The 12,339-nt window shown below is 41.8% G+C and overlaps 1 protein-coding gene across 1 annotated transcript in view; it reads right to left on the bottom strand.

Annotated features, from left to right (window-relative positions):
• LOC149452328 (polymeric immunoglobulin receptor-like) overlaps positions 1-11,729 on the bottom strand; it is a 36,274-nt gene extending 24,545 nt beyond the window's left edge. Inside the window, exons 1-2 of the mRNA XM_089689504.1 lie at positions 11,588-11,729; positions 6,522-6,851 (exon numbers count right to left, since the gene is read on the bottom strand). Coding sequence (XP_089545630.1) covers positions 6,522-6,851; positions 11,588-11,636 — 379 coding nt within the window. The 5' untranslated portion in view covers positions 11,637-11,729. The remainder of the gene's footprint in view (positions 1-6,521; positions 6,852-11,587) is intronic.
• Positions 11,730-12,339: the final 610 nt, after the last annotated feature.

Here is a 12,339-nt window from a genome sequence, read left to right as displayed (position 1 = left end):
TTGCTGACCCTGCTCTGATCCCTGGCTTTGTCTGACCATTCTCCTGCTCCTGATCCCTGGCTTGTCTGACCATCCCTCTGCCTGACCCTCTGTACCACGCTGCCCGCTACCTGCTGAACCTGGCTTGTGACTCCGACCATTCTCCGCTTGCTCCCCCTGTACCTACCTGCCCGATTGATATTGACCCGGCCTGCCTGACGACGCTTGCATTGTATGTACTGTTATCTGTGGGTGGTTGGTTTGGTTTGTTTGCACTGTGTTATGTTTTAGTATTGCACTGCGTTTATGTTTGTATTGTTAGTGTTAATAAATTGTTTATAACTTATCTGAAGTCTGCGTTTCCCTGCGTCAGTCACACACCTCTGGTCACACCCGGGAGCCCTGACACTGCCTATCAGTCATGCCCCTCTCAAACATTGGACTTATTTGTAGAGGTCATCTTGCCCCGTGGCAAAGGAATCTCACACACACTGCTCTGCTGATCTTGAATACCTGATTATTAAGTGCAGACCCTTTTACTTACCACGTGAGGTCACATGCGTTGTTGTGATTGCAGTGTATGTCAGTCCAGATGCTAAGGCTAGCACAGCCATGGAAGACCTTAGCTTTGCTATCAATAAAATGCAGATAACGCATCTAGATGGAGCCTTTATTATTGCTGGGGATTTTAATCACTGCAATCTAAGATCTGTTTTGCCAAGGTTCCAACAGAATGTGTCCTGTTTCTCTAGGAGACAAAAACCCTCAATCATGTATATACAAATGTGGCCCATGCTTACAGAGTTACACCCTTTCCTCACCTTGGACAATCAGATCATCTTTCATTGTTCCTGTTGCCTAAGTACTCTCCAGTTATGTGTGAAACCCACAGTTAGGACTGTTAAAATCTGGCTGGCCTGGGCTAAGGTGGCTCTCCAGCAGAAGTTCACACATACTGATTGGAGGAAATTTGCTACACAGGTCACCATTGATTCAGTCACCAATATCAACACCTATACCAACTTTGTTCTTAATTACATCAATAGGCGTGTGGATAAGGTGACTACACAAAAGAACATTATGGTGTTTCCCAATCAGAAGCCCTGGATGAACCGGGAGTTTTGTCTCCTGCTCAAAGAACGCAACACAGCCTTAAGGTCTGGAGACTGGGAGGCTTACAGTGTTGCCAGAACCAATCTGAGGAGGGGAATATGTAAGGCAAAATACAAACAGCGAATTGAGGAATATTTCAACTCTGCTGATCCCCGACGCATGTGGCAAGGAATACAGGCTATCACTGACCACAATTCACCCAACAGAACACCTTCAACCAGCTCTGCCTTGCTCCCTGATGAGTTCAATCTTTTTTACGCTCGCTTTGAAAAGGGAAATTCGGAGCCCATGCTCAAAGCTGAGCAGCCACTCATACTTTCCACCTCTGAAGTGTGTGCAATATTGGGCAGAGTGAATGCACGGAAAGCAGCCGGCCTGATGGCATCCCTGGCCGTGTACTCAGAGCAGGTGCAGTGCAGCTGGCTGAGGTCTTTACAGATATTTTCAATCTGTCTTTGACCCAGTCAATTGTACCCACTAGCTTTCAGTCTGCTACCATCGTGCCAGTGCTAAAGCATTCCACTGCAACAGATTTGGGTGATTTTCATCCTGTTGCACTCACTCCTGTCATCGCAAAGTGCTTTGAAAGATTGGTCCTTATCCATCTTAAAGCCTGTCTGCTACTTATCCATACCAATTTGCTTATCGGCCGAATAGGTCAACTGAGGATGCCATTTCTACAGTACTTCATTCTGCTCTGACTCCCCTGGACAATCCTGACATTCATGTAAGGATGTTGTTTGTTGATTTCAGCTCAGCTTTTAATACAGCTAGTCCTTCAAAGCTAATCTTGAAGCTGAAACAGCTTGGCATCAGCATGCATCTTTGTAATTGGATCCTGGACTTCATTACAAACAGACCACAGTCTGTATGACTCAACGCCTTCACCTCTTCCAGTCTTAACATCAGCACTGGGGTTCCTCAAGGATGTGTATTGTCCCCTCTTTTATACTCTCTTTTCACCTGTGACTGCGTACCTGTCTATCCATCAAACAGCATTGTTAAGTTTGCCGACAACACCATGTGGTAGGCAGGGGCGGACTGACAACTCATGGGCCCCCCAGGCAATAGGGGATCATGGGGCCCCTGTGTCCTTGCCCAAACTCAAAAAAGCTTATGAAAAAGGTACCAGGGGCATCTCATGGAGCCCCCTACTGACCCCGGGCCCTTGTGCAGTGCCCGAGTTTCCAAATGGTCAGTCTCCCCTGGTGGTAGGCCTGATCAGTGGTAAAGATGAGAAGGGTTACAGGGGGGAGATCTGACACCTAGTCACATGGTGTGAGGACAATAATTTGGAATTTAACACCAAGAAGACTAAGGAGATTATTGTGGATTTCAGAGGAGCTGGTAATCACACCCATGCTCCCATTTACATCAATGGAGCTGTTGTTGAGCGTGTTAACAGCTTTAAGTTTCTTGGAATCCACATTTCTGAGGATCTCACCTGGTCTCTGAATTCTTCCTTCCTGATTAGGAAGGCACAACAGCGCCTATATTTTCTGAGGAAACTTACAAAATCCTGTCTGTGCTACAGGATATTGGAGAATTGTTATCGTTGTACTATTGAGAGCATCCTCACAAATTGCATCTTAGTGTGGTACAGCAGCTGCACTGCTTCAGACTGCAAAACCCTTCAGAGGGTGGTGAAAACCACCCAACGAAGTATTGGTGTTCAACTTTCCACCTTGGAGGACATTTACAAAAAAATGCCCTGTACAAAGGGAAAGGGGCATCATTAATGATGCCTCTCACCCTAACCATGGACTGTTCATACTCTTTCCATTGGGAATACGATACAGGTGTCTCAGAGCCCGTACAAATAGACTGAAAAATAGTTTTTTTTTCCTGTGGCTGTTAAAGCTTTGAACAGCTAATCATTACACAATATTGCATTACTGTATATTTTATTCACCATTGCATTACTGAATATTTTATCTATTAATGCACTACTCATTGCACCGATTATGGTATTACTGTATATCCCATACCCCTATTTTTGTTATACTGTTTTTGATTGTAAATGAGTCATTTATGCACTTCTGCTGGATGCTAACTGCATTTCATTGGCTCTGTACATGTACTTTGCACAATGACAATAAAGTTGAACCTAATCTAATCATCTAATGTGCACTGTTTATAATCATTGCGTTTCACCTGGCTTGTGATCTGTGTGTGCATATAATCTCTTTGGCACAGAGCATGCTTACCTCTACAAACAAGCCCAATGTGTGTGAAACATGCCAGAGGGGCATGACCAGTGGGTGGGGATTTGAGCTGAAGCCTGTCTTTCATTTACTTCACAATGAAGTTGTGTGCATCTTGGAGAGAGATGTGCTTTGCCTCTGCCAGCCCCTGAACACAGAGTGTAAATCTAGGAGACTGATACTGCGGCACCAATCAGTTATGTTATTTGCATCGCTCCCAACTGTTCCTGATTTTGAGGGACTCTCTCTTATTTAAAACAAAGTCCCCTTTTCCTCCTCATTTGTCCCTCATTTTAGTCTGTTCTATATAGTTGTATATAAAATGCAATATTTATCTATCAAAAGGTGTTTACAGTGCTAAACCTTTCATCCAATTTTAAAATTGCTGCATTTGTAAGCTTCAAAAGCCAATACAAAGAAATAAAAGTGGTAAAAAAAAAATCACTTGTAGGTTTAACCAATCATGTTTTTGTATACTTCTCCTTTAAAGGGGGGGGAATGGCAGAGGTGTGTACTATACTATATACTTTTGCTAATAGGTGTCCCTCATTCCCATCTCAGAAAGTTAGGAGGTGTACATTTGTGAAAACCTAAAATACAGTTTCAGAGGTAACTCTTGAGCATACAGTTCAGCGGGGGAGTCACAGCACACTGCCAACCAGGGGCTGACTGACAATTCATGGGGCCCCTGGGCAATAAGGAATCATGGGGCCCCTGTGTCCTTGCCCAAACTCAAAAAAGCCTATGAAAAAGGTACCAGGGGCATCTCATGGGGCCCCCTACTGACCCCGGGCCAGTTTACAAATGGTCAGTCCGCCCCTGCTGCCAACCAATCAGTCTGGAGAATTTACAACACATAGCCAGCCAATCAGTATAGAGCATTCATAGCACACAGTCTTCCAGTTGGCAGTAGGGGATTAGTCTGCATTATCTGCTCTACAGTCAGGTCCATAAATTGAGACATCGACACAATTCTAACTTTTTTGGCTCTATACACCGCCACAATGGATTTGAAATGAAAAGAACAAGATGTGCTTTAACTGCAGACTGTCAGCTTTAATGTGAGGGTATTTACATCCAAATCAGATGAACGTTGTAGGAATTACAACAGTTTGCATATGTGCCCCCACTTGTTAAGGGACCAAAAGTAATGGGACAATTGGCTTCTCAGCTGTTCCATGGCCAGGTGTGTGTTATTCCCTCATTATCCCATTTACAATGAGCAGATAAACGGTCCAGAGTTCATTTCAAGTGTGCTATTTGCATTTGGAATCTGTTGCTGTCAACTCTCAAGATGAGATCCAAAGAGCTGTCACTATCAGTGAAGCAAGCCATCATTAGGGTGAAAACACAAAACAAACCCATCAGAGAGATAGAAAAAACATTAGGCGTGGCCAAAACAACTGTTTGGAACATTCTTAAAAAGAAGGAACGCACCGGTGAGCTCAGCAACACCAAAAGACCCGAAAGACCACGGAAAACAACTGTGGAGAATGACCGAAGAATTCTTTCCCTGGTGAAGAAAACACCCTTCACAACAGTTGGCCAGATCAAGAACACTCTCCAGGAGGTAGGTGTATGTGTGTCAAAGTCAACAATCAAGAGAAGACTTTACCAGAGTGAATACAGAGGGTTTACCACAAGATGTAAACCATTGGTGAGCCTCAAAAACAAGAAGGCCAGATTAGAGTTTGCCAAACGACATCTAAAAAAGCCTTCACAGTTCTGGAACAACATCCTATGGACAGATGAGACCGAGATCAACTTGTACCAGAGTGATGGGAAGAGAAGAGTATGGAGAAGGAAAGGAACTGCTCATGATCCTAAGCATACCACCTCATCAGTGAAGCATGGTGGTGGTAGTGTCATGGCGTGGGCATGTATGGCTGCCAATGGAACTGGTTCTCTTGTACTTATTGATGATGTGACTGCTGACAAAATCAGCAGGATGAATTCTGAAGTGTTTTGGGCAATATTATCTGCTCATATTCAGCCAAATGCTTCACAACTCATTGGATGCTGCTTCACAGTGCAGATGGACAATGACCCAAAGCATACTGCTAAAGCAACCAAAGAGTTTTTTAAGGGAAAGAAGTGGAATGTTATGCAATGGCCAAGTCAATCATCTGACCTGAATCCGATTGAGCATGCATTTCACTTGCTGAAGACAAAACTGAAGGGAAAATGCCCCAAGAACAAGCAGGAACTGAAGACAGTTGCAGTAGAGGCCTGGCAGAGCATCACCAGGGATGAAACCCAGCGTCTGGTGATGTCTATGCGTTCCAGACTTCAGGCTGTAATTGACTGCAAAGGATTTGCAACCAAGTATTAAAAAGTGAAAGTTTGATTTATGATTATTATTCTGTCCCATTACTTTTGGTCCCTTAACAATTGGGAGGCACATATGCAAACTGTTGTAATTCCTACACCATTCACCTGATTTGAATGTAAATACACTCAAATTAAAGCTGACAGTCTGCAGTTAAAGCACATCTTGTTCGTTTCATTTCAAATCCATTGTGATGGTGTATAGAGCCAAAAATGTTAAAATTGTGTCGATGTCCCAATATTTATGGACCTGACTGTAATTACTAGATGACCAAAACTAGCAGATCTTTAAGCATTGTGAGAGCTGAATGTTTTTAGGGGAGAAGCAGGAGAAAAAAAGATTGTTAGATCCATAAACACCAAATATATACCAAGACTGGGATCAAAACGTTTGCACTTGGGAAAAATGGGCATCACCGCCATTTGAAGTGTCGCCACGCACAGTAATGTACAACGTATATTGTAAAGGGGTGAGAAAACTGTTGGCGCTATATAAATCCTATGTAATAATAATAACTGTGCATTGCTGTGTTTTACATTCCCAAAAAATGGTCACACGCAGATTCCTGTGCACTGAGATGCATTGGCAACACAACGAGAAATGATGTAACCCATGTTTACACATTACACAGTTTTCATGCAGGTCTTAGAGCTTTTTTTTTGTACTGAAAGTGCTGATAAATTCACATACGTTGTACTATTAGGCCTCCTGTCCTCCAGTGACACTTCTGGCCTTTATAAACGGAGTGCACAGTTATAAGTGGAGTGCACATCAAATGGAGAACACTAAATTATGCATGGGGGTCCTATACGTAGTCAAGAAATAGACTCCTCCCAATTTTATAATGCAGTAATAATGGCGGCTGTTTAAAATCAACTTTAATTAAAGTTACTTACGATGTTGTATCTCCACATGTATCTCCCTCTTCAGGTCCAACTCTGCGGTCTTCACTCGGCAACAGTAGGTGCCGCTGTCATCCAGGGTGACATCATTGACTTCCATTGATGCATCACCTTCTCCCAGGTTTCCTTTCACCTGGTATCTTTCTGATTTACTCCAGGTCACTTTGTTGGCCTCTGCTTTGGTGATGGGGTTGTTACAGCCGAGGGCCGAGCAGCTGCCACGCCCCCAGCATATGTTGCTTGGGTTTTTGCTATCTAAGATTGGGCAGGGCAACAGCACATTTTCTCCCACTAACCCGGTCACACGATATGCCGATATTAGGGCTGTACAAGCAGAAGAAAGACAAACATGAGTAAAGTAAGGGAGCTTCTCTTCTAAAAGAGGGCCTGTTACTTTTGAAGGCTAATGCTAGCCAATATTTTATTTTATTTTGCCTCCAGTAGAAAACAGTCACATTTTCAGGCAGATTTTTTTTTTGTCTGTGTCCCCAGTATTTTTCCTAATTTCCTGTCCCTGTGACTACAAGAAATGTGGAGTGCAGTTGTCACTGGAACAGAAAAGCACAGACATCAATAAAAGTAAAAGCAGAAATTTTAAGAACTTACCACTCCATCTAAAAAAATAAAAGTATTTGGTAGACATTCTTCAGTTATAAATCAGATTATTATAAGTTGTGCCATTTTTTAATAGATTGTATGAGCCTCAAATGACTGCTTTCATGTTCAGCTACCTATTAACCACTTGTCCTCCAGACGATTTACCCCCCTTCCTGACCAGGCCATTTTTTGCGATACAGCACTGCGTTACTTTAACTGACAACAGCACGGTCATGCAATGTTGCACCCAAATTAAATTTATGTCCTTTTTTTCCCACAAATAGAGCTTTCTTTTGGTGGTATTTGATCGCCTGTGAGTTTTTTATTTTTAACGCTATAAATAAAAAAAGATTGACAATTTTGAGAAAAAAAAACAATATTTTTGACTATAAAACATATCCAGTAAATCAGTGTGCAGGAGCTGACAGGGGAGAGATCTGTATTGTTTACATACAGGTCTCTTCCCCGTCGGAGATATTCGGCAATCACTGGGTAATTACCGGCCGGGACCCAGTGATTGACAGCCAAGGCCGTGAATGGGGGCACGTGCGCCCTCTACCCAGGACTGCAAAATCACATATATATACACATGATTTTGTACACCCGTGGCGCCCTGTAGCAGTATTTCTGCTATTGGTTGGCGTGGAACTCGTTAATCTTGCTTATAAAGATACAATATCTTTTCTAAATGAAATTTACTCAGGTCAGGCCCCAACCAGAAGCTGCCTTGTAAGCAAACACAAGAAATGTGGAACTAAATCCTTCTGTCCTCTATTCCTGCTCAGTTGTCCCTCATTGCATGATTTAAAGTGTATTAAACCCAAAACAAAAATGTAATATATTGAAGTTTACCAATCCTCAGATGTGGTGGGTGCATTAGTATTTGTATTTTAGGCTTTTTTCCTTTACTTTCACCAGGTGATCCAGTCATTACTACACTTCCTGTCCTAGGGTAGCTCATCCATCTATGAAGGAACAATTAAAATACCCCCAGGACAGCATTATTATCTGGGCAGGGTAGACTGAGATTTAGATAGACTTTGCATAACCGACTAACAAATTAAAGTGGTTGTAAAGGCTACAGGTAAATATCTTCTGTGTGCAGCGGTCACTCCAATACTTACCTGAGCCCCATTGCTATCCAGTGATGTGCATGAGTGCCTCGGCTCTCCATGGACTCTCCCTCCTCATTAGCTGAGACAGCAGTGGGAGCCAATGAGGAGAGAGAGAGGGCAGGGCCAAGCCACAGTTCTGTGCGTGAGAGGATACGTAGAGCAGCAGTTTGGGAGCAAGTTTTCTTGGGTGCTCCCCATAGCAAGCTGCTTGCTCTGGGGGCACTCTGCAGAAGGAAGGGGCCAGGAGCGTTGGTGGGGGGACATGAGAAGAGGAGGATTGGGGCTGCTCTGTGCAAAACCACTACACAGAGCAGGTAAGTATAACATGTTCGTTATTTTTTTTTTAACTCCTGCCTTTAATATCACTTTAAAGCCTAACTCCAGATAACATGTTTTAAGCAATTTCAGAAACATTTTTTTTACTCTTAGGATAAAGGTTTGAACTAGATAAGTTTTAACTAAATAAATAAAAGCTGACTATTGTAAGCACCCTTGTCAGTGTTAAATGGTTTGTCTCAACCTTCTAATTGTCACCTCTGTTTGACCACTTTGTCTGTTAAAGGAACTAACAGGTTTCTCCATCCATACTAGTATAGACGGACAAATCTCCTGCTGTTCCTACTGTATTTTGACAGACAGCGCCAGCAGCTGTCAAAATACTCAAACAGCTGACAATTTTCTGCCCAGTTCCTTCATTCATGCAATGTATGGTCAACTTTACTGGCCGAATTACTAGGTGAAAATAAAGGAAAAATGCCTAAAAAAAAACTGTTGGTAAACTGCAAAATGTTACACTTTTGCATTTGGGTTTAGATATGCTTTAAACTTCCAAACCTTTTTATATTACACTATGTTATTGCTATTTATATTTAAAAAGCCAGTATAAAGGAAAATGTGGTGAAAAAAAAATCACTTGTGAGTTTAAAGCCCATCTCTGGGGAAACCTTGCAGTGGGGCTGCCCCCACCCTGTAAGATTTAAATGCTGGTTTAGGTCTCGGGGGCCGAAAAAGCAGTTTTACTGACCCGATACTCCACTCCCTAGCACTGGACTGTCCCTTGGTGTCCTCATGTCCAAAGCAGGACTATGGGCTCCTTTGCCTGCATATTTTGTGCTATAAGGCATCATCCTTTCTTATATCAGAATTTAGGGACGTATGGATTACTTTACTCCATGACCTGAGCCAAGGGCATCACTGGCAATGAAATATCTCTCAGAGAGATAGAACAAGTTACTGGCCATCATCTCATGTGTGGCATACAGAAATCAATGCAGTGCTATAAGATAACTGGAAAGAAAAAGTTACATCTCCCAGTAGCACAGAGATGTATTCACCCATGTAGGCTAAAGTCCATTATTTCAGATAAAAGATATCACAGAACAATCCAAAATCTGTGAGGGTGACAAATACCTGACTTCAGGTAACCAGAAGGACCTAAGTAAAATAGTTGCCCACTCTTTACTAAAATACAGCATTCATACAATTTTCCAACAGAATACAACTATAAAAATGTGTAATCCTGGTTAAAAATAAAAAAAATGTAAATAGGATCTAAATATACCTATGCAATGTGGTGTAGTAGCCAAAAAGCTCATTAATGTGAATTATGGGCGTTTGTGTGTTGCGTTGCTGTTCAGTAAGGAAAACTGCAACACCCATGCATTGTAGCACACAACAATGCGTAGTAACACACTACCATGCATTGTGGGGTACTGTGTTGGAAAAAAGAGCTACATATCCATTTGCTCTTGTGCATTGGCAACTCATTAAAAATGAATTTGTTGCCTTGAAGAAACGCACAAGAACAGACAGGTCTGAATGGGCACTTGGTCTTTATTTTGGTTTCTTGACACCCACTGTGAATATAAAGTTACTATAGACCAGGGGCGGACTGACCATTTGGAAACTTAGGCACTGCCCGAGGGCCCGGGGTCAGTAGGGGGCCCCATGAGATGCCCCTGGTACCTTTTTCATAGGCTGTTTTTAGTTTGGGCATGGACACAGGGGCCCCATGATCCCCTAATGATCCCCCCCGGCCCCATGAGTTATCAGTCCGCTCCTGCTATAGACACAACTTCTGAAAAACTACCATGACACAGTTCACAAATTCTACACAAAGTAATTTTCTCTAGCTTTTTTCATTTTCATTAATTTTATTTGCATTTATTAATTTATGGCTAGGAAGATTCTGTGACATCTAAATGGGATCAACTAAATAATAGTCTTAAAATCCCACCCCAGCCTTTTTTCTTTTTGGTATTGTATAGGGATAAAAACAGCAAAAAAAAAAACTGACAGGGTCCATGCCTCCCGCACTCTATCTAAATTTATTGTGTGACTGGAGTTCCATTTTGTTATCTATGGGCAAAATGCTAGAGACAGCATTTCACATGTCTTTGTCTTAAACTTTTAATCTGCCTAAAACATTTTTTTTTAATTTTATTAAAAACAGACATTTAACAGCATGGATAAATATGTTTCAGGAATGGAAGATATTTTTGATGGAAATTCTCACTCTTACTACTGAATATCACCTCCAACATACAGAACACAACTTAGAGCCAATGCTAGGCTGAACATCTTCTTTAGCCTGAAATGGCTGGTAACATGTAATGTAATGCAACACAATACACATGTATTTTTACACAGGTACAGATTCATGCTTTAACATAAGGAGAGAAAAATGTGGGGTCTGTCATGGCTGATCTCTTTTTGAAAACCTTAATTCCCTGGCTGTTACGGTGTCAAAGTAATTTACCAAGTGAAATTCAATTTTCACAATACAAAGTGAACTTTGGAGTGTTAAGAGATTGATCCTTTCTGGATCAAATATACAACACCATAACAAGCACCCACAGCTTTGATAGGTAACATGCTGTTTGGTGTTTTGCTGCCATATGAACTGTCCTCCAAATGAAGTGTTTACTTTAGATCTGCTCATTCTAATGCAATAAATATAATGCTCTTGGTACAAATGGAAATAAAACACTATTTTTGTTTAGTGGTTAACGGTGGTCTGAATTGCCCATTATTTCTCAAATGTTTCCACAGGAGTGTCCTCTCTACTTTCCCTGTTGTAGGGTCTCATTCCTTTTGCTGTATTCCGTGTAATGTAAAAAAGTAAAGATTCAAGAGAGCAAAACCCTTTAATTTGGTCACGATCCATGGGCAGAGCTTGGAACCAAGCGCAAAGATCTTGTGAAAGGTTACTCATGAAATATATAAAGCTGGAAGGTCTTTTAGCAGAGCATTTTTTTCACAAAATGGACATTTCAGATAACCTTAGCACATAATGCTTCCCACAATCTGCTCTGATTGATCCCCAACTCTCCCCAGTGCAGCACTTACCTGGTAAAAGCAGTACGACAAGGGACAGCTGTAGCATGGGGAGACCCATTGTGAGTGATATACAGAGGACACAAAGGCAGAGAATTCTCAGCCTGGACAGGGGGGCACGCTGATAAGTAGATGGAAAAGGAAGAGGATGAGCCTGTGTAAATACAAAAACAGGCGTCACCTTCAGTGCTGGTAATAAAATAATTGCTTACAAGGCAGAAAATAATCTAAGCATTTTTGGGAAGCCTACGGAGCAGAATTGTGCACTCACTTAATGCACGAGGACAAACTTCAACAGATTTTAAGAAAATTGGTCACAGTCAGTCTTATGCAAAAATCTAAATGTTCAGTCAAGCAATAATGCTATTTTAAAAAAAAATATTCCTTGCATGGGATTGGGTATCCTTTGCACAGTGAAGGTTTGGAGTAACTGCACGTTTCAAAGTGCACAGTCTATTTGCCTTTAGCAAATCAACCCCAATGTTTGTAAAGCAAAGACTTTATCTACATAGGGCAAACAGACATAAAAAACACCAATTATTAACATGCTATTGCTTGTCTGAAAATGCTGTCTGCCTGCACCGATTGAAACAAACAGAACAAGAAAAATCTTGGAGAATGCAGCTGAAAAGTCTAAAACTGGGTACACACATTGAGTTTTTTGTTGTTCAACCAACGGGCTAAATTAAAAAAAAGAAAAACTCTCACAGATCCCCACAATGTGAATGTAGGGATCTCCCCCACTGTGCCATTGTATTCAGGCA

The sequence above is a fragment of the Staurois parvus genome, unplaced genomic scaffold, assembly GCF_062004578.1.
Source record: "Staurois parvus isolate SC_StPar_1 unplaced genomic scaffold, SC_StPar_1.0 ptg000479l, whole genome shotgun sequence".
NCBI classification, from domain to species: Eukaryota; Metazoa; Chordata; class Amphibia; order Anura; family Ranidae; genus Staurois; species Staurois parvus.
This window is presented reverse-complemented; position numbering and strand designations above follow the sequence as displayed.